At 44.4% G+C, this 24228-nt stretch overlaps 2 protein-coding genes across 2 annotated transcripts in view; both read right to left on the minus strand.

Moving 5' to 3' along the window:
* Positions 1 to 16137, minus strand: part of NT5DC3 (5'-nucleotidase domain containing 3) — a 61130-nt gene extending 44993 nt beyond the window's left edge. The window contains exon 1 of the mRNA XM_042993053.1: positions 15939 to 16137. Coding sequence (XP_042848987.1) covers positions 15939 to 16137 — 199 coding nt within the window. The remainder of the gene's footprint in view (positions 1 to 15938) is intronic.
* Positions 16138 to 18746: 2609 nt separating this feature from the next.
* LOC102970303 (putative tetratricopeptide repeat protein 41) overlaps positions 18747 to 24228 on the minus strand; it is an 84804-nt gene continuing 79322 nt past the window's right edge. The window contains 2 exon segments of the mRNA XM_042993054.1: positions 18747 to 19431; positions 19523 to 19652. Coding sequence (XP_042848988.1) covers positions 18753 to 19431; positions 19523 to 19652 — 809 coding nt within the window. The 3' untranslated portion in view covers positions 18747 to 18752.

Genomic DNA, 24228 nt, shown 5'->3' on the forward strand with positions numbered 1-24228 from the left:
TTGGTATCAGTTCAGGTCTTGATATCAGGGTCATGAGTTCAAGCCCCACACTGGGCTCCACATGAAGCCTACGTAAAAAGAAAAAAAAAAATCCAATAAAAAAGATAAAGGGGATGCGCCTGGGTGGCTCAGTCGGTTAAGCATCCAACTCTTGGTTTCAGCTCAGGTCATGATCTCAGGGTTCCATGGGATGGAGCCCTACATCAGCTCCACGCTGACAGCACATAGCCTCCTTGGGATATTCTCTCTCTCTCTCTCTCTCTCTCTCTCTCTCTCTCTCTCTCTCACTCACTGTCTCTCTGTCTCCAAATAAAGAAAAAAAAGATAAAGCATCAGAGATTTCCTCCATAAGAGAGGAAATTAAATGGCTAATAAATGTAAATGTTCAACCATTCTAATCATAAACAAAATTAAAAGTTAACTCTCTCTGAAAGTTTTACTGTACTTCATTTACTCTTTTTCTATAAGAAGCATGTGTTACTTGGCTCAGGAATAAAAGATACCATTTTCCTTCCATCAGATTGCACCAATGTTTTTGTTGCTTTGGTTGTTATTTTGTATGTGAACTCTTTGTGGTGGGGGGGGGGGGTCCATTCTTGTTTTTTGAGGGTTTTGCTTTGAATGTTTATTTATTTTTGAGAGAGAGAGTGGGAACAGGGGAGGGGCAGAGAGAGAAGGAGACAGAGAATCCGAAGCAGGCTCCAGGCTCTGAGCTGTCAGCACAGAGCCCAATGTGGGGCTCAAACCCATGAACTTGAGATCATGACCTGAGCCGAAGTTGGACGCTTAACCGACTGGACCACCCAGGTGCCCCTCTTGTTTTGTCTTTAATGACAGAGCAGGTTGGTGCTGGTGCTGACACTGGGCAGCCTCACTCCTGGCTATTTAGGAGTGTAAGTCAATTCAAACTTTCTAGAAATGCTTTCTAGAAAACATTCATACCCTTTGACCTACTATTTCTCCTTCTGGGAATCTATGTTAAGGAAATGTTCAGAAATGTGGATAAAGACTTACATACAAAGATTTCATTACAGTGATATTAATAAAGCATACCCCGGGGAAAAGTATGCTCCATTTGGAAGCTCAAACATACATCTCAAATATTTGAACCAAAACACGTTAATGAGAATAGGATCAAAGAGAAAAGCTGAAATGCACTTGAAAATTCTTGAAGTTCAATTTTTGGACAATGCAAACCACAATCCAAAGACATAAAGATGCCATTTTTATTTAACTAATTAGGATTTTTCGTTTTGGTATAAGCCCTACACTTCAAACTATTCTCCCAGAAGAAAAAAAAAAAAAAGAACATTCAGATCTGAAGTCCCAAAGAAGAAAAAGAAGGTAAGGGGGACAAAAGGAGAAGGAAGCAACTTTTTTTCTTAGAGGTGACAAAAAACAGAGGGAAAGTCTACATTTCCCCCATATACCACCACTCAGCTTTCTGTGAATCTTCCCAGGACTCAATGGGCCAACAAGGAATCCTCGTGGCTAATAATTACGTGCATTTGCTTCTCTCCAGGCCCCAGATGAAGGTGCACAGACCTCACTTAACATAGTTATAATCCCTGCCTTACAAAGAAGGAAAATAAGATGGAACTAAAGTAACAGCTCAAGGTCATATTTCTTTGTAATATACATCTATTTTCCTAAATCAACAAAAGAGCAGATTTAAAGTATTTGTTTTTCTCTAAATTGACCAAATCTCTACTTGAGGTTGTATTTCATCATATTCATGCATTTAATGAATATTCACAAATATTCAAAATATTTTATTAATTATTTCATACTTCTTTAACATGGCTTCAAATTCTCTTTTAAAAGTTTGTGGGGAGCCTGGTGACTAAATCAGGTAAGCTCTTTGTTTCGGCTCAGGTCACCACCTCACGGTTCATGGGTTCGAGCCCCATGTCAGGCTCTGTGCTGACAGTGCACAGCCTGCTTGCAGTTCTCTCTCTCTCTCTTTCTCTGCCCCTCCCCACCCTCAAAAATAAATAAATAAACTTAAAAAAAAAAGTTCACATGTTGGGGCACCTGCGTGGCTCAGTCGATTGAGCATCTGACTCTTGATTTTGGCTCAAGTCACGATCCCAGGGTCATGGGATCAAGCCCTGTGTGGGATTCTGTGCTGAGCATGGAGCCTGCTTGGGATTCTCTCTCTCTCTTCCTCTGCCCCTCTCCTCCACTCACTCTTTAAATTAAATAAATGAATAAATAAATAACCTTGCATGTTATAAACAACAAGATTTCCAAATTTCTTTTAAAAGGATACATATAGGGGTGCCTGGGTGGCTCAGTTGGTTAAGTGTCTGACTCTTGGTTTCGGCTCAAGTCGTGATCTCACGGTTTGTGGGTTCGAGCCCCACATCGGCTCTGTCCTGACAGTGCAGAGCCTGCTGGGGATTCTCTCTCCCCTCCCTCTCTGCCCTACCCCATTCAAACAGTCTTTCTCTCTCAAAAATAAATAAACTATAAAAAATAAGAATAAAAAATAAATTAAAGGATACATATAGAGAGGTGCCTGGGTGGCTCAGTTGGTTAAGTGTCTGACTCTTCGTTTCAGCTCAAGTCGTGATCTCACGGTTTGTGGGTTTGAGCCCCACATCGGCTCTGTCCTGACAGTGCAGAGCCTGCTGGGGATTCTCTCTCCCCTCCCTCTCTGCCCTACCCCATTCAAACAGTCTTTCTCTCTCAAAAATAAATAAACTGTAAAAAAAAATAAATAAAAATAAATTAAAGGATACATATAGAGAGGTGCCTGGGTGGCTCAGTTGGTTAAGTGTCTGACTCTTGGTTTCGGCTCAAGTCGTGATCTCATGGTTTGTGGGTTCGAGCCCCACATCGGCTCTGTCCTGACAGTGCAGAGCCTGCTGGGGATTCTCTCTCCCCTCCCTCTCTGCCCTACCCCATTCACACAGTCTTTCTCTCTCAAAAATAAATAAACTGTAAAAAAAATAAAAATAAAAATAAATTAAAGGATACATATAGAGAGGTGCCTGGGTGGCTCAGTTGGTTGAGTGTCAGACTTCAGCTCAGATCATGATCTCATGGTTTGTGGGTTCGAGCCCCGTGTAAGGTTCTGTGCTGACAGCCCAAAGCCTGGAGCCTGCTTCAGATTCTGTGTCTTCCTCTCTCTCTGCCCCTCCCTGACTCGCACTCTGTCTCTCAAAATTAAATAAATATTTTTTAAAAAATTTTTAAGGATACATATAGATTGAAAATATATGAAGAAAAGGTATAGGGACTTTTTGTGTCTATGTTGAAGCAGGAGTCACATCCCCCTTTCACTGTCTCTACCCCAAGTGAGCTCAAGGTTCTGAACCCAAACTGTAAAGCTTTTAATGTTTCATCTTCAACTGGCAAGTGAAATGATAAGGAAAAGACAATCACCTGAGATGATTTTCTCTTGGCAAACTTCACCAGTTACAACTCCCTCCTGTCAAGTAAGGCTTGGGCAAAGACAGTCGGTTCTACTGACACCTGTCTGAAAACCGTGAGTGGGTCCTAATGCAACCGATGTGTTAGAGAACAATTTGACCGTAATGCAAATGTCACGCTTATGTTTACAATGTTATGTTTAATGCCAACAAACGTGATCTGATGTGGTTCTGACGACTTTTACCCTTTCTGCTAATAAGCAGTTACAGTAAGGGAGCTAAGAGTAGACCAAACAGTGTGACTTGAAATACAGACGATTCACGGGAGCACTATTAGACCTCAGAGATTCAAATACAACTATTTTTAGCCAGAAACTACTTTCTCCGGTATCCCCAGTTTCTCCAATGGCCATTCAATTGTAAATCACCTTTACTTCTTCAATAGCACATAGATGCAGAGAGAAAACCAAGTGACCAATGTATCCTTTTCACCACGAAGGTGAACATTATGGGGTTACCTGTCCAGTACACCCCAACCCTTAGATAAGAAATGACCGTTCCCCACCTCCAAACACACGAATTCTGTGTTCTTCTGGGATCCCGCGCCACCCCTCCAGCCGTGTTTGGCAGTCCAGGCTAGAGCACCGGATTCACACCGAGCCACACTTCCCGCTCCTGCGGTAGGAACCTGCTTCAAGCCAGGCGAGCCCAGAGTCCTTCTCTTATTTCTTTGTCTTTACTTTATAGTTCTATTGAGGTACAAATGATGTATAAGAAATCACAACTTGACAAGGTCTGGCATATGTATACACGTATGAAGCATCCCCAAACATTTCCTCTCACCTCTTGAATTCTCCCTTTATCCTTGAGACCATCCCCATGCAACTACTGTTCTATTGTCTTTTTAAGGTTTATTTGTTTTATTTTTGAGAGAGAAAGAGAGAGAAACACACAGGGGAAGGGCAGAGAGAGAGAGACAGAGAGACAGAGAGACAGAGAGACAGAGACAGAGAGAGAGAGAGAGAGAGAGAGAGAGAGAATCCCAAGCAGGCTCTGCGCTGACAGCACGGAGCCTGATGCGGGATTCAATCTCACGAACAGTGACATCAGGACCTGAGCTGACCACTGAGCCACTGAGGCATCCCTGTTCTATTTTTGATCAGATTCATTTGCATTTTCTAGAGTTTTATATAAAGAAGGTCGCACAGTACGTAGTGTCTTGGTACACTGGTTTTCCCACTTACTCAACCCTCAGGAACGTTTTCAGTAAGCACTACTGCACACCTACTATGTGCCAGCCACCACACAGGGAACTGTGCGGGGACCCTAAGTGAGTAAGTGATGACGCACGAGCTCTGTAGTGACAGCATCACAGGCAGTGGGGGAGGCCGAGAACCCGCGAGCCGACAAGCAAGGCGAAGGGGAACTTAGCCCGGTTCCCCTCTCAGACGAGATGGCAATTCAAAGTCATTTGTGCTGCATCTACAACTCTAAAAAGCACCTCTCATTTTTCCATTAGTTTAGATATTTCGTCCAGGGAAGAGCAATCCATGACAATTACAACTACTCATCTGAATAATTAATAATGCATATGACATTTGCACAACTCCTATCAGAAGTTAAAATAACATCTTTATTACTCAGTAAATAATATCTGCCACTTTGATTGTTCTGCGACAATCTATCATGCTTCCCAACGTTCTAAAAATAAAACCACACGGGACTACATTTGAAACAAAATTACATGTGATAATGGTTTAATGACAACCTAATCTTAAGTCATTTGATAAAACGCACAGTTGGTAGAGTGTGTAACTCTGTCTCAGGGTTGTGAGTTCAAGCCTCACCCCCAGTGTGGAGCCAACTTTAAAAAAAAAAAAAAAAAAACAGGGGTGCCTGGGTGGCTCAGTTGGTTGAACATCTAGCTCTTGATTTTGGCTCAGGTCATGATCCCAGCGTCATGGGATCAAACCCTGCATCTGCACTGAGCATGGAACCTGCTTGGGATTCATCCTCTCTCTCTTTCTCTCTCTCTCTCTCTTTCTCCCTTCCTCTTCCCCTCCCCAACTTGTGCGCGCACGCACGTGCTTTCTCTCAAATAAAAAAAAATAAAAAAAAAAACTTAACTGCTCAAAAGAAAAGTATTTGTTTTGTTTCCTGAGGGAAACTTCTTAGAAAAAGAAAATGTAGCCATATCAAAAGATCAAATACTAGGCAAGCTATCAAGAATTTTTCATTAAAGTATGGAGGGAGTAGAAAGGCAAGAATTATCAATGCCTTCTATACCATCCACTGGGCACTTCCCATTGATTATTTGATTAATGCTCACAAGAACTCCCTAGGGTAAACACTGCGACACCCAGTTTGCAGATGAGAAAAGCTAAATTAGGAAGGTCCAAGGTCATACACTTAGCAAGCAATAAAATGTCGGTCAATTGCCTGGCAGACTATTTGGCGCATAGCAGGCACTTCATAAATGTCAGTTCCCATCTCCTTTACACATGCATTCAACTCATATTTTTCCTAAACAGCATAATCCCAGAAGCCAGGTCCCCTGACTCTTTCATGGGTTCTCTGAGATCAAAACTATTTTTATAATAATGCTTAAACGTGCCAGACAGAATACTGTCGATTAGGACATCCACATCCTAATCCCTAGAATTTGTGGCTATGCTATCTTTACATGGCAGAGGGGAATTAAGGTTGTAGATTAAATCGGGCTGCTGATCAGCTGACTTTAAGAGAGAGACTAGGCTAGTTTATCTAGGTGGGCCCTAATCACAAGCGTTAAGTGTAGAAAGGACAGAAGATGGAATGTGAAAAAGGCTCCACTGACCATTGCAGGCTTTGAAAATGAAAGGGGCCCTAAACCAAAGAATGCAGGAAGCTTCTAGAAACTGGGAAAGGCAAGAAAACATGCTCTAGAGCCTCTAAAAGGAACAGAGAACTGCCAACACTGATTTTTAAGACACTGGAAAGGTAAAGAGATTCTACATCCCCACCATCCAGTTTAGGAAATAAACCCCTTAAATCTTCACCTGCATTCTCCTCCCGCCAAAGAGGCAACCACCACTCCGACGTTGGTGTTTATCATTCTCCTGCATTTTTTACTTTTAGCACATGCATGTGCCAACACCCTGAATTTAGCCCGACGAGACCCATTTCAGACTTGTGATCTCCAGAGCTATAACTGATTTGTGTCGTTTTAAGTCACTAAATTTGCAGTGATTTGTCAAAGGAGCAATAAGAATTTTTGCCTTTTTCACTCTTATTTTCTCACCAGTTTACAGTGGAGCTTTCCAGAGGCCACACAATGTCTGACAGCTCAATGGACAGAATGCAGAATCCGATCAGAGACCCCAGCCATCGCCTACTAATCCAGACACTGCAGAAATCTGCAAGAATGTGAAACTATGACATTCTTCTAAAGTTCTTTTATTTTGGAAAGTAGTCATTTTTCATCGAAAAAGTGTGTCATTTATGTCAGCAGGTAACAGATTTGTTGTTATTTCAAATGAAGTGATAAATACCTATTTTTTAATCTCTCATTTTTAATTTCTAATATAGCCACTATCAGTGTAATCTATATAAACAGAAAAATTTGGGGACCTTCAATAATTTTAAGTGTGTAAGTCCTGTGAGCAAAACATTTGAAAACTGCTACCCTAGCTACGCCTGCCTTGTTCGCTACTATACAGTAAGCCACACGTAGACGATACTCAAAAAATACTTGTTAAATAAAATGGATACTCAAACAACATTCTGACACTGAGAGTAATCATGTTTCTCAAGCAGGTTCTCCTGCTCAAAAGAGAACAAAAACATTCCAGGTGGGCCCAAAGTAATCACAAGAGTTACATCTTGGAGAGTTGTGTCTCTAAATACAAATTAAAATTTTATTCTGGTTTATATATCATTATCTCATAAATTCACTTAATATAAGACAGTTCCCCCAAACCCTAGTAAACTGAAAAAGAGGAGTTTCTCACAGTCAAGGACCAACCCACTAAAGTACAAAAGTGTCTTACCAAGCCTGATCAATCGGCTAACCTCTTTCTCACTGCACCATCTTGATTAAAACATGAAGTGTGTAACTTCAAAAATAAAAGAAAAAAGAAAATACCACCTTTTTTTCTCCTAGGCACCCGCTAGTAATGCATGACAGGCACATAAAAACTTCTAGGGGGAGGTAGTGATCTTCAATCTGCTAAATGCTTTTTTTTTCATTCTTTTTTTAATGTATATTTATCTTTGAGACAGAGAGAGAGAAAGAGAGAGAGAGAGAGCGTGAGCGGGAGGGGCAGAAAGAGGGAGACACAGAATCCAAAGCAGGCTCCAGGCTCTGAGCTGTCAGCACAAAGCCCAACGCGGGGAGCCTGCTAAACGCTTTTTTAACAATTGTAGGGGAAAAGGCTTTTTATTCTCTTTTTTTCCTTCATCTAAAATAGAGCTTGTCAAAGTCAGGACCTCGTTGACAGGAAACCTCACAGGAATTAAGCCTGCCTTGGATTCTAGGTGTCCCAACAGAAGCAGCATGCCCCTGGGGCAGGGCTGGCTGCACCCTTGCTCTGAGCCAGTCGGACAACATGCGGCTCCCTGTGGTCAGTACCAAATGGTTCACTTCCAACGGGGTATCGGGAATCGACAAGCCAGACCGAATGCAAAGAGCTTCCAAAGTAATGAAGTCAAGGGGAGGGGCAGCGATGATACATGATCACCATCTTCATATTTAAACAGCTATCATATGGGAGAGGAATTAGAATGACTCTGTGTGACTCAAACCCTCCAAAATAAAATTGGCAGGCTTGTGCTCATATGGCAAACTCAAGCAGATGCCAGATGGCCACTAATAAGTGCTATGGAAAAACGGAATCCTTCTTCCAGCAAAGGGCTGGATAGATTCTATGACCTCGAAGGGTCTCTCTGCTTCTCTTCTAATTTAGGAATTTCTTCGCTACCTGAAAAATGTGGAAATTATTACATGGCATGTTTCCCCCTGAAATCTTTGTGCTACTTCTTCCCATGGCCACAGGATCATCAATATCTTACACCAAAATAAAATAAGACATTTAAAAAGTACATCTGACGATTTTTAAGACCCTCGGAAGGGTAAAAAGATACTACATCCCCATCATCCAGTTTAGGAAATAAACCCCTTAAATCTTCACCTGCATTCTCCTCCCGCCAAAGAGGGTAACCACTACCCTGACTTTGGTGCCTATCATTCTCCTGCATTTTTGACTTTTAGCACATGTATGCATATCACTATAGGTGATCTATAATATCTTTTATGTGTTTTCAAGCCTTTAAAAATTAGTATACATGTAGGGGCGCCTGGGTGGCTCAGTTGGTTAAGCGTCCACCTTTGGCTCAGGTCATGATCTCAAGGTCCGTGAGTTCGAGCCCCGTGTTGGGCTCTGTGCTGACAGCTCAGGGCCTGGAGCCTGCTTCAGATTCTGTGTCTCTCTCCCTCTCTCTGCCCCTCCCCTGCTCGCACTCTCTCTCAAAAATAAATAAACGTTAAATTTTTTTTTTTTTAATTAGTATACATCTGCAACTTGCTTGGTTTTTTTCATATATACACACACACACACACACACACACACACACTCGGTGTTGTTTTTACAAGAGTCATCCATGTTGGCATATAGGCACAAGTCTTATTCAGGAGACAACATACATTTTCTGTAAGTGTTTTGGGCTGCACCCATGGACCATACATTCTGTTGCAACTACTCAACTCTAATGCCCTAGCACAAAACGAGCCCCCAAAAGTATGGAAATGAATGGGTATAACTGTGTTCCAATACAATTTAATACATGAAAATAGCAAGCAAGATCTGGCCCATGAACTATAGTTTGCAACTCTTCCCATAGTAAACATTATTTTCTTTCGGTGTCACTATAGCATTTGTCTGATATGAACACCTTTTGGGTTTCTTTGGTTATAGCATTTGCCCCAAATCTCTTTTCTCATTCTGTTAATTTCAACCTTTCTTTGTTGGTGAATCTCTTATAACAGCATTCAGCTAGAATTTGTTTCTTTTATCTGATCTGACAATCTTTTAGTCTGAGTTGATCATGATTACTGACATATCTGGAATTATTCCCACTACCACATTTTATGATATTTCTTGCTTTTTCTCTGTTTCTTTTACCTCTTCTCTCCTACTCTCTTTTCAACTTATTTTTATATTGTCAATACTTATTTAGATTTACTCACATGTCTACCAATACCTTTGCTTTCCATTTGGGCCTGAGTTGAAGGTCTAGCCATCCAGGGAGAGTTTCCATTTGCATCTATCAGGAATCCCAGGACATTATCACCTTGGGACCACTTTTAGTTAACTTCTCAGTTTGATTAACAGACCACGCAAGCAGACTATATTCAAATCCAAACGCACGTGAGGACCAGCCTGATTCCAGGGTTACAGGGAGATTTCCACAACCTCCCGACACACACAGGGAAAAACGTAGAGCAGAGACCAAGATATCCAAGTTTCCCTGTTGTCTTCCTGCATGGAAGGCAGGTCTCTGTGGGTCCTGGATTTATGAGATTCAGAGAGGGAGAGACAGACAGACAGAGACACAGAGAGACAGGCAGAGAAACAGAAAAAGACAGAGAGAGACAGAGAGAGAGAGACAGACAGAGAGAGAGAGACAGAGAGAGAGAGAGAGCGCGCGCGCGTGTGTGTGTGTGTGTGTGTGTGTGTGTGTGTGTGTTCCCTCCCACCAAGCATAGCCAATAAAACCCAACAGGTGCTCCCAGGACAGTAACGCCTTCAGGGCTGCTCACCAGCCTCCTTTTTTAGGCCCTGCCACTACACTTTAGTTCCCCAGAGCTCAGCTATACGTGCAAAAGAATGTTCTTTGTAATTTTTCCAGCATGTGAGTATTCTATACAAAAAGATTTTTAAACTACCCATCTAGTCTACCAGATCGCTGGAAGCCAAAATCCAAAAAGAACAACTCTAAAATACAGAAGACTTGTCTGCCTCCACATGTCTTCAAGAGCCCAGTCAGACTCCTGGATCTCAGTCCCCTGCTGAGTCCTACTCCGTAAGCACCTGCTCATGACAATCCTTCACACTCTTACAGACTAACAGAGGGTTCAAAGAGTGCTGGGTTCACCAGAGAGGGCTGAGATGCTCCAGAAACCTCCTGAAACTATAGACGAAACTGCGTGTGTGCTTGCACTGTAACTGTGCAAATCTGCCTGTTTTTCTTTTTTTTTTAATTTTTTTTTTTAACATTTATTTATTTTTGAGACAGAGAGAGACAGAGCATGAACGGGGGAGGGTCAGAGAGAGGGAGACACAGAATCTGAAACAGGCTCCAGGCTCTGAGCTGCGAGCACAGAGCCCGACGCGGGGCTCGAACTCACGGACCGCGAGATCATGACCTGAGCCGAAGTCGGCCGCTTAACCGACTGAGCCACCCAGGCGCCCCTGTTTTTCTACAAACAGAATACACAGCTTTCTCCAGATCCTCAGGGGGACCCTGACTCTGTTATTCTATGCCTGTTACATAGAAAAGGCATCAGGTTGTACAATTAAGCATCTTTGGGTATCATTATTATACATTCTTGTTAAACATATTGTTTGAACCTCCCAAGTAGAGTCTCTAGAGCCTCTATTTTGAGCTATTACCTCAAAAGCAGGGTTCCACAGTCAAAAGTATTTGGGGAGTGCTACACCAACATCCTCCTCCTTGAAGACTCATGCATTTTAAAGACTCTGATAAGCCTACCTGTAACGAAGCTTTTTTGACATGTATTTTCAACATTTCCGTATCCACATCTCTCAGAAGATGGTGGAACACAGTCTGAGAAACACTAGTCCCGTCTTAAAATTACCTCATTATTATGAAGCTGTTTCCTTAACCCACTGCAGTTCCTTGAGGGAAGGGTTTGCACTTTATGTTTATTCTATATACACTAAGCTTATACGACTGTCCTACACACACAGTCCTTACGAAATGCCTAATTTTTGAATGAGAATGAAATGCTCTCAACCGAGAACTCTGAATAAAATCCTTCAACACCCTGTAAAAGCTTCTAACACTTCGCACTAATCCCCACACTTCTTTCCACAAGTTAATACACTTCACAGCCCCAGCTAAGCAGCCAAACGGTCTGGCTCTACACAGAGGTCTGGCTCTACACAGACCGGCTCTGAGAAGATGCCTGAAGGGGCTGGGGGGGTGCACTGGGCATCCGAATCCCTTGCTTCTCTTCTGTCCCAACCGGCAGCCTCACCTGACACAGGTCAGGGATGAGTTCCAGGAAGGCGCGCACGGGGCGGGGGGGGGGGCGCATAACAGGAAATCACAGACCACAACACAAACACATCCGTCCCTTTAATTACAATCGCACGATGATTTCTTAGAATTCACCATTCTAGGACACGGTTTCTTGAGCCTGGCCTTACCGACACCTGGGGCTGGATTATTCCTTGCTGTGAGGACGCTGTCCTGTGCATTACAGATTGTCTAGGGGCATCATCCCTGACCTCCTCACGCTGGAGGCCAGGGGCAGCGCCTCACCCCCAGGTGCAACGAGCCAACAGGTCTCCAGACGTTGCCAAATGCCCCCCACCCGGCCCCGACGCCGGCGGAGACCCGCGGCTCTGCAGGGAATTTTTGCTGGAGGTTATAAACCGGTATTTCTTTTCCTAAAAATACGAAGAACCTTTCCTTTGAGCTGAGTTTGACAGGATGCATAAATATTCTACTTCCAAAATCTCAAGTTTAAAAAAAAAAAAAAAAAAAAAAAGAGAGCCCAAATGAGGGACATTCTACAAAGTACGTGACCACTTCTCCTCAAAGCTGTCAAGGTAATCAAAACCTTGAGGAAAACTCAGAGAAACTGTCACCACCAAGAGGAGCCCAGGGAGACATGAAACTAAACGCAGTGTGCTGTTCCGGGTGGGTTCCTGGGGCAGAAAAGGACATTGGGTTAAAAACTAGGGAAATCTGAATTAAATATGGACTTGAGTTAATACTGATACATACTGACAATGCATCGACGTTGGTTCACCAATTGTGACGAATGTGCCACAGTCACGTGAGGTTGGGTTTATAGACACCACATGATTTTTCTGTAAGTCGAAAACTGATCTAAAAACTAAAGTTTACTAAAAAACTTCTTAAAAACAAAAATGGAGGGGGAAAAAGAAGGGCGGGAGAGAAAGGGTAAATAAAACATGTAATGAAAATCAGCTCTTCCCTGAGCAGACTTCATTCTGGGAGAGTCTGCAAAGGGCTTGTTTGCATCAGCCAAGAGATCCCATGACCAGAAAGCAATCATCAGAAAGGGAGAAAAAAAAATTTATTTTGTCCTTTCATAAATTGAAAAAAATAAAAATAAAACCACATGTTTTTGTCTGAATAGCCGTATTTTTTCTGACCTCTCATTCCTACAGACACAGTTCAAGTGTCACCCCCAGCAAGGGTTTCTGCAGCCCCTGGATCCCTGAGCAGTTCATCTGCTCTGGTATCAAAGCCCCTGGGGTCCCTTGTTTATGTCCCCCAAGCTGACTGTCGCTTATCTGTTTACCAGTCTCCCCCCAATGTGACAGCAGTCCCACGCTGGGCGTTGGCAGGGACTCACCCAGGGTGGGCCCCTCCCCCTCAGACTTGCCCATGTGTGAATCAACAGCCGTTAAGCCCACTGCTGGGTACCTAATAAATTCTTGGTGAGTGAATCAAGCTGGACATGTATATTCTTACAGACCTCGGCTAATGGCGGGTAGGAACGGTGTAGCCCCAGACAGGGGGAGAAAGGAAATGTCAAACGTTAGTCCCTGTGTTCTCAGGGGTGAGACAGGGACCTCCTAGGTATGTGCCGGGGGCATGAAGGCGGGATGGGGCACACCAATACATCATTCCCAGACCTGTAACACTTGAAAAGGCTTACACGTTGTTTAGTCCAGCGGCCTCCTTCTACAGAGAGACATCCAAGCTAGAGCGATCAGGGGGCTTGTTCAAGGCCACGCAGCTAGTTTGGCACTGCCCTAAGCTGAAGGGTACCTAGACTCTAGAGCTAACGAACTCATCTCCACCCCTCACTAAGTGTGTGTCTAAAACTGGAAGTTACTTACTAATGAATAATACTAGCTACTAACTACTATACAGCTGCTGCATGCCAAGCCCACGCTAAAAATCCCCACATTATCCCCAGATCACTGGTGAGGAGACTAAGATCAGAGAGGAAAGATAACAAGTAACTTGCACCTAAGACCACAGAGGTATTTAAGTCTCAAAAATCTCCTCTGACCTCTCATACTCCACAATTTCACTCTGATTATCACACCCCAAAACCCAAACTCTGGCCTCATGCTGATCTTTATCACCCAACACTCTAGCTGTCTCACTCGGCAGGCACTGTTCTAAACACCTTCCATGGATGGACAGACACAATCATTCCTCACCAAACCCTAGGGTGCGGTACTGCTGACATCCCCATGTTACAGATGATGAAACTGAGGCTTCATGAAGAATGGCAACAATTCGGCCTGTAGTTTCTTATAAAACTAAACATGCAATTACCATTCAACCAAGCAAGGGCATTTAGACAAATGAAAACATGTTCACACAAAAACCTATATACGCAAATGTTTACCGCAGATTCTTAATTGTCAAAAACTGGGAGCAACCCAGCTATCTTTCAGTGAGTGCAGAACAGTTCAGTGGTTCACCACGGTTAAAAAATGGTTCAGCTGTGGTTCATCCACTCCATGGGACGCTACTCAGCAATAAAAAGAGAACACACATGGATACAACACACACAACCACTTGCACGCATCTCCAGGAAGTTACGCTCAGTTCAAAAAGCCAATTCCAGAAAGTCACATACTGTTTGATTCCTTCTATATAACATCTTTGAAATGGCAAAATTTTTGAAATGGAGAACAGATAATGCCCCAGGGACTGGAGAAAGCATTGGCAGGAAGTGGACATAGCTATAAAGACAATGTGAGAGATGTCGCTAATGATATTCCGTATCTTAAGAATATTAACCGCAGCACTGGATTCTTGAACCTGCATATGATAAAACCGTAGAGAACTAAATACACAAACACAAGTGAAGTCAAAGTAGAGGGCTCTGATTAAGATCTGTACAATGTATCAGCATAGACACACTGCTTGAGATACTATACTCTTCTTTTGCAAAATGTTACCACTGGGAGAAACTTGGGTAAAGGGTATGCCAGACCTCCGGCATCAATTTTTACAACAGCGTGTAAATGTATAATAATTTCAATTTTAAACAGTCTTGCAAGTCCCAAAGCAGAGCTAGATGATCTACCTTTCTTTCATCTAAGATCTGCAACGTCCAGGATCTGGAAAGGCACCCTTTTCACCATACCACACAGCCACTTCCAAATGCAGTGCAAAATTTAACCCTAAGCAAAGGAAAACTAAGAAGCCCTTTTTTTTTTTTTTACAGAATTCTGCGTTGCCAGCCACTTTGAGCTCTCTCAGAAAATTATCCCAGTTGGTGAAAATCAGCCCCTTGCTTTCTCTCATTAAACTGACTTCTGGCCAAAAGATTGAAAGTGGGATCCTACCAAAAGTTCTCTCCCACCAAATACTTTCCTTATCCACCCTACCCCACCCCACCGCACTGCCACCATCAGTCAGTACAAACATCTCAATTCTAAATCTTCCTTGAAAGTAGCAGCACCAATGGCTTAACACTGGCCTTTAATACCAGGCCCAAAATGGTCAGCTGCTACAGAAAAGTAGCGGAGCACAGGAAAAGGGACAGAGGGTCAGGGGCTGAGACAGACCCCAGGTCAAGGTGTGACCTTGGCCAGGTTCCTTAGACTGGAGTCTGACTTTTCCCATCTACAGGATGGGGATGTGGCATCGTCCCTCCGAGGTATGGGAAGGATTCAGGAGGACTATCTATGTGCCTGGCACTAGGATTTCCTCGGGCCTCCCACCGCCTCTGCCCATTTCCCTCACCAAGCCGATTTTATGTTTACCTGCCAACAAAGGAGTCACTCCCTGGAATCCCCTCCTCACTAAGGTTGGTAGATAACCCAGAACACTCTCAACTTGGACCCCTCCTATTTCAAACACGGCAAAAAAAAAAAAAAAAGGAAAATCGCTTCTGGCCACCGACAGCAGCCCAGCAGCTCAGCTCCAGAGGCACTCGCCGCCTGCCGGACTCCGGCTGCTACTATTATTACTCTCCGTTATTAACAATACCTAACAGTGCCTGGGGGTGACTGCCTCCTAAGCGATGTCCGTGGAGCCCAAAGCGCTTCCGATGTAGATTTCTGGCTACGAATCACCAGAATTTATAAAACTGCTTTCCCGACAGGAGAAAGGAAAACTGTAAAGTTTCTGGAGGTGCATTTTTCCGCGTTTCCCGGAATCGCACTGCGGGGGAGATGTCGCCGCAGTTGGGACTGGGGGAGACGGAGCGTCACGACTGGAGGGCCCTGGAGGTCAGCAGCGGGACCCGCGCGGGTGCGAGGGTGCCCGCTCACCCGCTGACCGCCTGAGACGGGCCCTAGGCACTGGAGGTTCTGCGGGAACCGCCGCACTCACCTTCCGTGCTCCTCTTTGCCTCCCGGTAGCGCTCCCACAGGTAGCCTTTCATGTCCGGGGCCGTTCCAGGTGCTGTGCACAAGGGCCGTGCGGGGCCCGCGCGCCGCCACCCCCGGGCCGCGGTCCCGCAGGCGCTCAGCAGAGCCGCCGCCGCCCTCGCCCCGGCCCGACGGGCCACAGCCGCCGCCGCCGTGGCCATGCTTCCCGCTGCCCTGCTGCTAGCGGCGCCCAGATACCGAAGCTCTACCCGCGCTCAGCCTGCCGGCGGGCGGCTCCCTGCGTCGGAGCACGTGGCGGCGGCGCGGCCCGCCCCTGTGGCCGCCGCGGGGGCGGGGCCTGGGCAGGGGCGGGAGGGCTGGTCTTCTCCGGCAGGGGGCGGGGAAGGGGCGTGTCTGAGGCGTGGTCTGGCCCTGTCGGGCAGGAGGCGGGGCGGGGCGGGGGCGGGGTCTGGGCCTGTCTGACAGGGGGCGGGGAAGGGACGGGGAAGGGGTGGGGCCTTGGGCGGGGCCTGGTCCTGCCGGTCAAGGGGCGGGGCGAGGTGGGGCGTGGGCGGCCTGGCCCTGGCGCCCAGCCTGCTGTGGTCGCTCCGAGATCCTACCTGTTTCCTCCTCGCTCGCCGACTGAGGCCGTCCCCCCAACTCTGACTGCATGGACAAAGTGCCTCTAGCCCAGGATTCAGGACGTGACCCCTCTCAGCATTAACAGCGTCTGAATTCTGGCTCTCTGCTGGACTGCGGGGGCGGGTCTGGAAGGTCCCTCGGTCCCCAAGATTGGATCTTTACAGCGCCGCCCAAGAGGGGCAACTGGGCCAAGGCCCCACATGTGGGCTGATCTGTTTGAAAGTCATCCTCTTCCCCCGCCCCCACCTACTGCACAGCCTAGAAGGCCAGTGCCCCTCCAGAAATTCCTGCCTCGAGAGGGAGGCCCTCAGAATACCGCCACACTGCTCCTGCGCCTGCCTACGTTCACAGGTGCACCTGTCTTCCCTCACATCTGCTAGGCTGCACCTGTTCTATGCATTGTGGTCCACCAAAGACAAACAGTAACCCCCACGATGCGACATTTCTGTGTGACTGAATCAGACTTGGCTGCTGCAGGAAAGGCCCACCCAGAACCCCGCTGAGGGTCGCTGAACTCAGAGGACTCCCCAAGCTCTCGATTACTGTGGTTACTGTTGAGCAGGGTGTTAGTTGGAGTACAGGGAATAACTCAAGGCTGGCACACTGCCTGGAAGACCACACTGCCATGTGTGAAATAAGTCACGATTTAAGACAAATAACCCAAGCATTCACCTATGCTTACCTTGTTGGCTGAAGGGGTCAGAAAATGCTTCTTGGAAAAAGATGGCCTCTGAGTTAGACCTTTACAGATAACAACTACTATTTATTAAAGGCTTGCTATGTGCATTCTCATGCAATCCCCTCAGTAATCCTGAAAAACAGGAGCTGTGATTTCTCCCATTTTATAAATAATGAAACTGAGGTCAAGAGAAATGGAATAATTTTCCTGAGGTCCCACTGCTGAGCCCATTCTTCCATCTGGCTTCCTAGGATACTCTGTAGAATTTAGTTAGGTGATAAAATAGCCGATAAGTAATCCTTAACAGTTAATGGGTAACAAATCACTGATGAGAGGCAATTAAAATGTTTCAAGTAGATAGGATATGGGCACCTGGGTGGCTCAGTCAGTTAAGCCTCTGACTCTTGGTTTTGGCTCAGGTCATGATCTCACAGTTCATGAGATCCAGCCTTGTGTTGGGCTCTGTGCTGTGGGATTCTCTCTCTCTCTCTCTCTCTCTCTCTCTCTCTCTCTCTCTCTGCCCTTCCCCTGCTCAAGCTCTATCTCAAAATAAATAAATAAACATTTTTTTAAAAAAAGAATAATATAGATATGATATTAAATCCATGGACTCTGGGGGAACCTGGGTGGCTCGGTCAGTTGGGTGTCCGACTTCGGCTCGGGTCATGATCTCACAGTTTGTGAGTTCAAACCCCGCATTAGGCTCTGTGCTGACATCCCAGAGCCTGGAGCCTGCTTCCGATTCTGTGTCTCCCTCTCTCTCTCTGCCCCTCCCCTGCTCACGCTGTATCTCTCTCTCCTTCAAAAATTAATAAACTTAAAAAAAATTAAATAAATCCATGAACTCTGGTACATTAAAGTTACTTTATGATTTCAATTTATTCCAATTTATCTTTTCTTATTCATGTTTCATTAAAAAAAGTTTTGGTGATAGCAATTATAAATTTTGTTTACAAGGAAAATCAATTCATAAATTCAAAATAAACTATATCAATGTAAAAGTAACACAATTAGAACTTTAATAGTACTGCTTCAGCATATTTTTAGATATGGAACCCTGTGAGATCAACATTCTTCTACCTACCATGTAAATATGAATCACTTCAAAATTGTTTTTAGCTACAATCTGTTACATATTTTAGAATATTTTTTTTTAATTTTTTTTTAACGTTTATTTTTGAGACAGAGAGAGACAGAGCATGAACGGGGGAGGGTCACAGAGAGAAGGAGACACAGAATCTGAAACAGGCTCCAGGCTCTGAGCTGTCAGCCCAGAGCCCGACGCGGGGCTCTAACCCACAGACCGTGAGATCATGACCTGAGCCGAAGTCGGACGCTTAACCGACTGAGCCACCCAGGCGCCCCCTGTTACATATTTTAAAGAACTAAAAAATCAAGACCTAGACCTTGATTATCATCACTTCTAAAAGTTATGAAAGAAAATATCTCATCAAAGAGTTCTAAATAAAGGCAAGTATTAAGAAATTTCAAACACAAATACACCCATGATCATTTTTATACTTTATTAGTATCATTGGAGGTCTTCAACAATTTGGTTTCAAACTGAGATCTTCTCTGCAAAAAACTCTTCTGGGGAACTGAACTGTATTCTGGGCTATGAAAAAGCCACTTTTCTGATATGAACTCAGATATGGATTCCCAGGGATTATTTGTGCTAAGAGACCCTCCTGCCAAGGGATGCCGGTCAATTGTGGTGATTTGGCCTTTTCCACCCTCACCTTTATCTGAGAAAACCTTTTGCCATGAAAGCTTTACTACACCATCCATTTTACCCAAAGACAAAACCTTAGAGGAATAATCTTTCTTTTTCATTGAACCTCCTTTTTCTGAGCCATTCCATGGCTCCACATTATCCTGTGTCTTCTGTCGGGTCTTCTCCTCAACAGAAATGGAAACGATGGGTCTCAAGACTTTTTTCCCTTTTCCAGAAGCGCATTTTGATTTCTCTGAAATTATATGAGGTGCCAAGTCCATGCTTTTAACTCTCTGTAGGTTATGTGCATTCGTGCATACCGCAGAGCTCACTGTATTAGAACTCTGAGCACTGTGGTAGTCTAATTTAAGCAAGTACTCCCATAATGAGATGCCATTCCTAGAACCCTCGAAATATTGCTGACTCATGCCTTGAGGCCAACATCTTCTACTCCTGATCCGCTCAATTTCCCTCAGAAGTCTGCAAAAGATCAGAAATCGTCGAGAGGCCACATGTATCACGTGAATAGCCAGAAGCAGTTTTCTTTTTGAGACCCAGAACAGAAACTCACTGCAGGATTCCATGGATTGATGAATGAGAAGATCCCAGGTAGGTCGCCCTTAAGGCAAGTGATCTGTACAAATAGCCCACTGCTTCAGTCATGACGTGATGACCGGAGTCATTTATGAATAACTGACCTGCTGGATATTTGAAAATAAGAGTATTAGCATTTTTAAAAATTACTCCTGGTTTCACATACTTAAAAGAGAAGGATAAAAAAAATTATAAAAGATGGCATTGGGTGCTTGTTTCAGCAGTACACATACTAAAATAGGAATGATACAGAGAAGATTACGTGAACCGTTCCATTATTTTTAAGAAAAGGGTGGCTCAGTCGTTTGAGCAGCCTACTTTTAACTTCAATTCAGGTCATGGTCTCACAGTTCATGAGTTCGAGCCCCATGTCAGGATCTGAGCTGACAGTGCAAAGCCTGCTTGTGATATTCTCTCTCTCTCTCTCTCTCTCCCCCTTCCCTGCTCATGTTTTCTTTCTCTCTCAAAATAAATAAATAAACTTAAAAAAAAAAAGATGGCATTAGAACATCATCTATTATAGTATTCCTGACAAAAACATTTAATCCAAGTCTAAATATAAGGAAACAATCAGATACAAATTGATTTTGGCTCAGGTCATGGTCTCAAGGTCATGGGATTGAGCGTCAGGCTCTGTGCTGACCATGGAGCCTGCTTGGGATTCTCTCTCTCCCTCTCTCTCTCTCTCTGCCCCTCCCTCTCGTGCATGCACACATGCACTCTCTCAAAATAAATAAACGTTTAAAAAAAGGATATTTCCTAGAACACGTGGGGACACTTGAATATAAACTGCACATTAGATAACAGCCTTATGTAATGGTCAAATTTCCCAGATTTGATAAGTGTATCATGGTTATTTAGGGGAACGTCCTTGTACTTTGAAGACACATGCTGAAGTATTTACAAACAGAAGTGTCATATCAGCAACTGACATTCAAATAGTTTGGAAAAAAAATATGGATGGACATGCATGTATGAAAGAGAAAAAGAATGCAAATGTGGCCAAAAACGTTAACAATTGGTGAATATAGGCAAAGGGTCTATAGGTGTTCATTATATAATGCCAGGTGCCACTGTCAATAATGTAATATAACTCTCTAAAATGTGTTTATATATATATACGTATATATATAACATATACATATATATATATATATTAACAGTCTAAACTGCAAGCGGCAAATTTATTCATTTATTCATCTACTCATTTTACCCATTTATTCATTTACTCATTTTACCCATTTACAAGACCCATTTTAAGAAGCTGAATTTCTACCGCTAGTTATAAACATAATGTAAGGCCAGTGCATACAGGGCATCAATTTGGGTGTGTGACAAAGAGACTGCCAAGATCTTAAGGGTAAAAACCACAGGCCCCATATTAATAATAATAATAATAACAACAATGGTAAATTATGCGATTGCCATCCATCAGGGCTGTGTAATCCCAAAAGGTATAAATGATCATCATTTGTCTATTGTTTTCTCATTTAGCCTTTTACTAGGACACACATCCACATGGTTCAATGAAAATGTATAAAGCTATGAAGTAAAAAGCGTCTCTCCCATCTCGGTCCTCATCTGTGCAGTCTTCTCCTAACCTGCGTCCTTCCAGAGAACTTTTAGTGCATGTCTATTGTCTTTTAAAGAGGAGAAGACTGGAAGAAGTAACTAGCTCCCGTTCATGGTAGAACAGTCCAAGGTCTGCTTCATCCCCAAGCCCGTGTCCTCCACTGACTGCTACACTAGGCTGCCGCTTCCCTCATCCTGGATTGTCCTTCTTCGGAGGACCAGCCATGGCTTCTATTTGCAGAAATGTTCTCTTCTCTGTAGCTCTGCCTCATGAGTCATAACCCAGGTCTCAGAGTCTCGTAGGGAGCTGTAGCTATTGGCTCTGCTTAGCAATCTGTGGCTATTTTTCTTCTTTTCGAATTATTTTCATAACTCCCTGTGATGTTATGTCTAGCAGAGCAGAAGGCACTTTCACAAGTGACCCTGCTCTGGATGGCCACGTTGCCTTGGTCTTAACTAACCTTACAAGGTAAAGAGAAGAAGAGAGCCAGAATGTCTCACGCGGCAGCTGAGCAAGAACTCATTCCCCGAGATCTTCTGGATGCCAGTAACCAGGCCGCACAGAATGTTTATTCTGCCCAAAGCCCTTTAATAGGCTCCGACTTGCCACACAGACCAGCTACCACTGCCCCAACACACACAGTTTCCGGCTCCTGCTCCTCAGACTCCCTCCTGGCCACACATCTTGGCTCCTCAGGCCCCTGTACCCTCAGGATCCATTCTGCACCTGTATCTATAGCTCTGCCCTCAGACACAATCCAGTCCTCTCTTTCTGGCAACAAGTGTTGTAGCTTTCAGGAAAGGACAGCCTTGCCTCAGGCCCAGCCCCAGGCCATCCCATCCTCCCTTGGGACCAGTACTGGCTGGGCAGCACGACCTAGACTGGTCAGTCCTCTCAGCCCAGGGAAGAAGACAGACCAGGATGGGTTTGTTTCAATTAGACGGAAGTCACCGAACCTCTTCTTACTTGAACTCTTCATTCTCGATGGAGAGGGAATCTAACATTGATTGGGCATTCTGTTGGTCTTTCTGCATACATCATCTCATTAAATCTTCAAAATAACCCTATGGACATTATTACTATCACTTTTTGGCCAGTAAGAAAATTGAGACTCAGAGAGGTTCTGTCCAGAAACCAGCAGAACTGAGATTCAAAGCCAGGTCCCTAGGGATCCAAGCACTATAACTTCTAGAGGTAGGTAAAGACAACACCGTTCTCCCTGTTGCAATGGATCCTTAGGAGATTTTCCATAAAAATATAGATAGGGAGGAACCATCAGCTATCTTTTCATTTTGCACTTAGGGACAGAATATGAATCAGAGGTAAGAAAAGTGGGGGACAGGCCTACCAACTACGTTGAAAATCTGTCCTCAGATTTAAAAATTTTTTTAATGTTGATTTTCTTTTTGAGACAGACAGCACAAGTGGGGGAGGGGCAGAGAGAGACACACACACATAGAATCCAATGCAGGCTCCAGGCTCTGAGCTGTCAGCACAAAGCCCTATACAGGGCTCGAACTCATCAACCATGAAATCACGACCTGAGCCAGAGTCGGACGCTCAACTGACTGAGCCACCCAGGCGCCCTTATTCTCAGATTTTAAATGGTAAGTTCTCCTCATCCCCCGCTGCCAACTTTTTTACTGCTTATATTAAAAATAAAGTGGGGGACGCCTGGGTGGCTCAGTCGGTTGAGTGTCCAACTCTTGATTTCGGCTCAGGTCATGATCTCATGGGTCGTAAGATCAAGCCCCGAATCAGGCTCTGTGCTGTGGGGCCTGTTTGGGATTCTCTCTCCCTCTCTCTCTGTCCCTCCCTCACTCACTCACTCTCAGTCTCTCTCTCTGTCCAAATAAATAAATAAACATTACTAAAAGAATAAAATAAAAAATAAAGCGGTAACTTTACTATTTCCTCTAGAAAAAGAAAGCAAGATCTTTTATCCAAAGACAATCCTCTGCCCTTTTAAGTATTCTTCTAAAGTACAACCTTTTCTAGTCTGTATTCTACTACAATTTAAGCCTCTTGCTTCCTCTAATATTTGCTGTCACCTAACACGTGGGATTTTCCAATGCCAGCCCTGTGTTTACTTTCTCCCCAGTCCATAGTTGCAATGCAGGTGGTTGCCACCAGCTAACAAGGAAGATCTCAGGTGTTGGTGGAGGTCCTCAGGAAATCGAATCAACTCTATGGACACTGCCCAACAGGGAGCCCCCCCCACCACCACCTGTGCACCTGTGTGGGAATGAATGGGCTAAGTAGAGACAATCCCCTTCTATGTTCTCTACCCGGAAGGTGTCCTGCAAATGTGAATGAGGAAGGAGGATTATGCATTGCCTAGAGGTTCTTTGTTGAAAGTTTTTTTGTTTGCTAAGTATGCATGTCCAAGTTTCTTCCTCAAAAGTCCTTCAGTTTGAGACACTAAGCTTGTTTCCTCATTCTTTCAATAAATGTGTGTCTACAAACATATTAGGGAGGGAGAAAGCTATCATTGTCTCAAAGTGAAACGTTGCAACTGGATGTCTCCATGGGCTTTCCATTTCTGCCCTGAAAGGAAACAATAAAAGAGGGTATGTGGGCGGGGAGGAGGACGGAGGGGTTCCACCCCTCTCCACTGAGACCACTGGCAGGTCCACTTACAGGGACCTGGCTGCACATGACAAGCAGCAACCTCTGTCCTCTGCCTCAGTACTGCATGAGTTCATTCCACCGATTCAGGGGCCTGTGCAGACCCCACTTTTGAGTAGAGGGAACAAATTCATTGTTCTCTCTTACACAGGCTTTTGCCCCTACCACTCCACCAAAACTGAAGGTTCCCTGCGACCTCTGTGGCGCAAGGGTCTGCTCTCAAGCTGGTGGTCAGTTGTCAGCCCTGTCCTTTCTCAGCTTCCATGACTTTACCGATTCTCAGCCTCCTTCTAGAGCCATTCCTCATCTTTCACTACAACTCTTCCCTCTGCCCACCCCTTAAATACTGGCATTCTTCCAACTTCTATCTCTTGCCATCTTTTTGTCTTATATTCTTCTTGGCTCTTTCAGCCATTCTACCATGTTGACCCACCAAGCATCTGCTAAGGACTCCAAAATATTTTTCTCCAGCTCAGTCTTCT

The sequence above is a fragment of the Panthera tigris genome, chromosome B4 (genome assembly GCF_018350195.1).
Source record: "Panthera tigris isolate Pti1 chromosome B4, P.tigris_Pti1_mat1.1, whole genome shotgun sequence".
Classification (NCBI taxonomy): domain Eukaryota; kingdom Metazoa; phylum Chordata; class Mammalia; order Carnivora; family Felidae; genus Panthera; species Panthera tigris.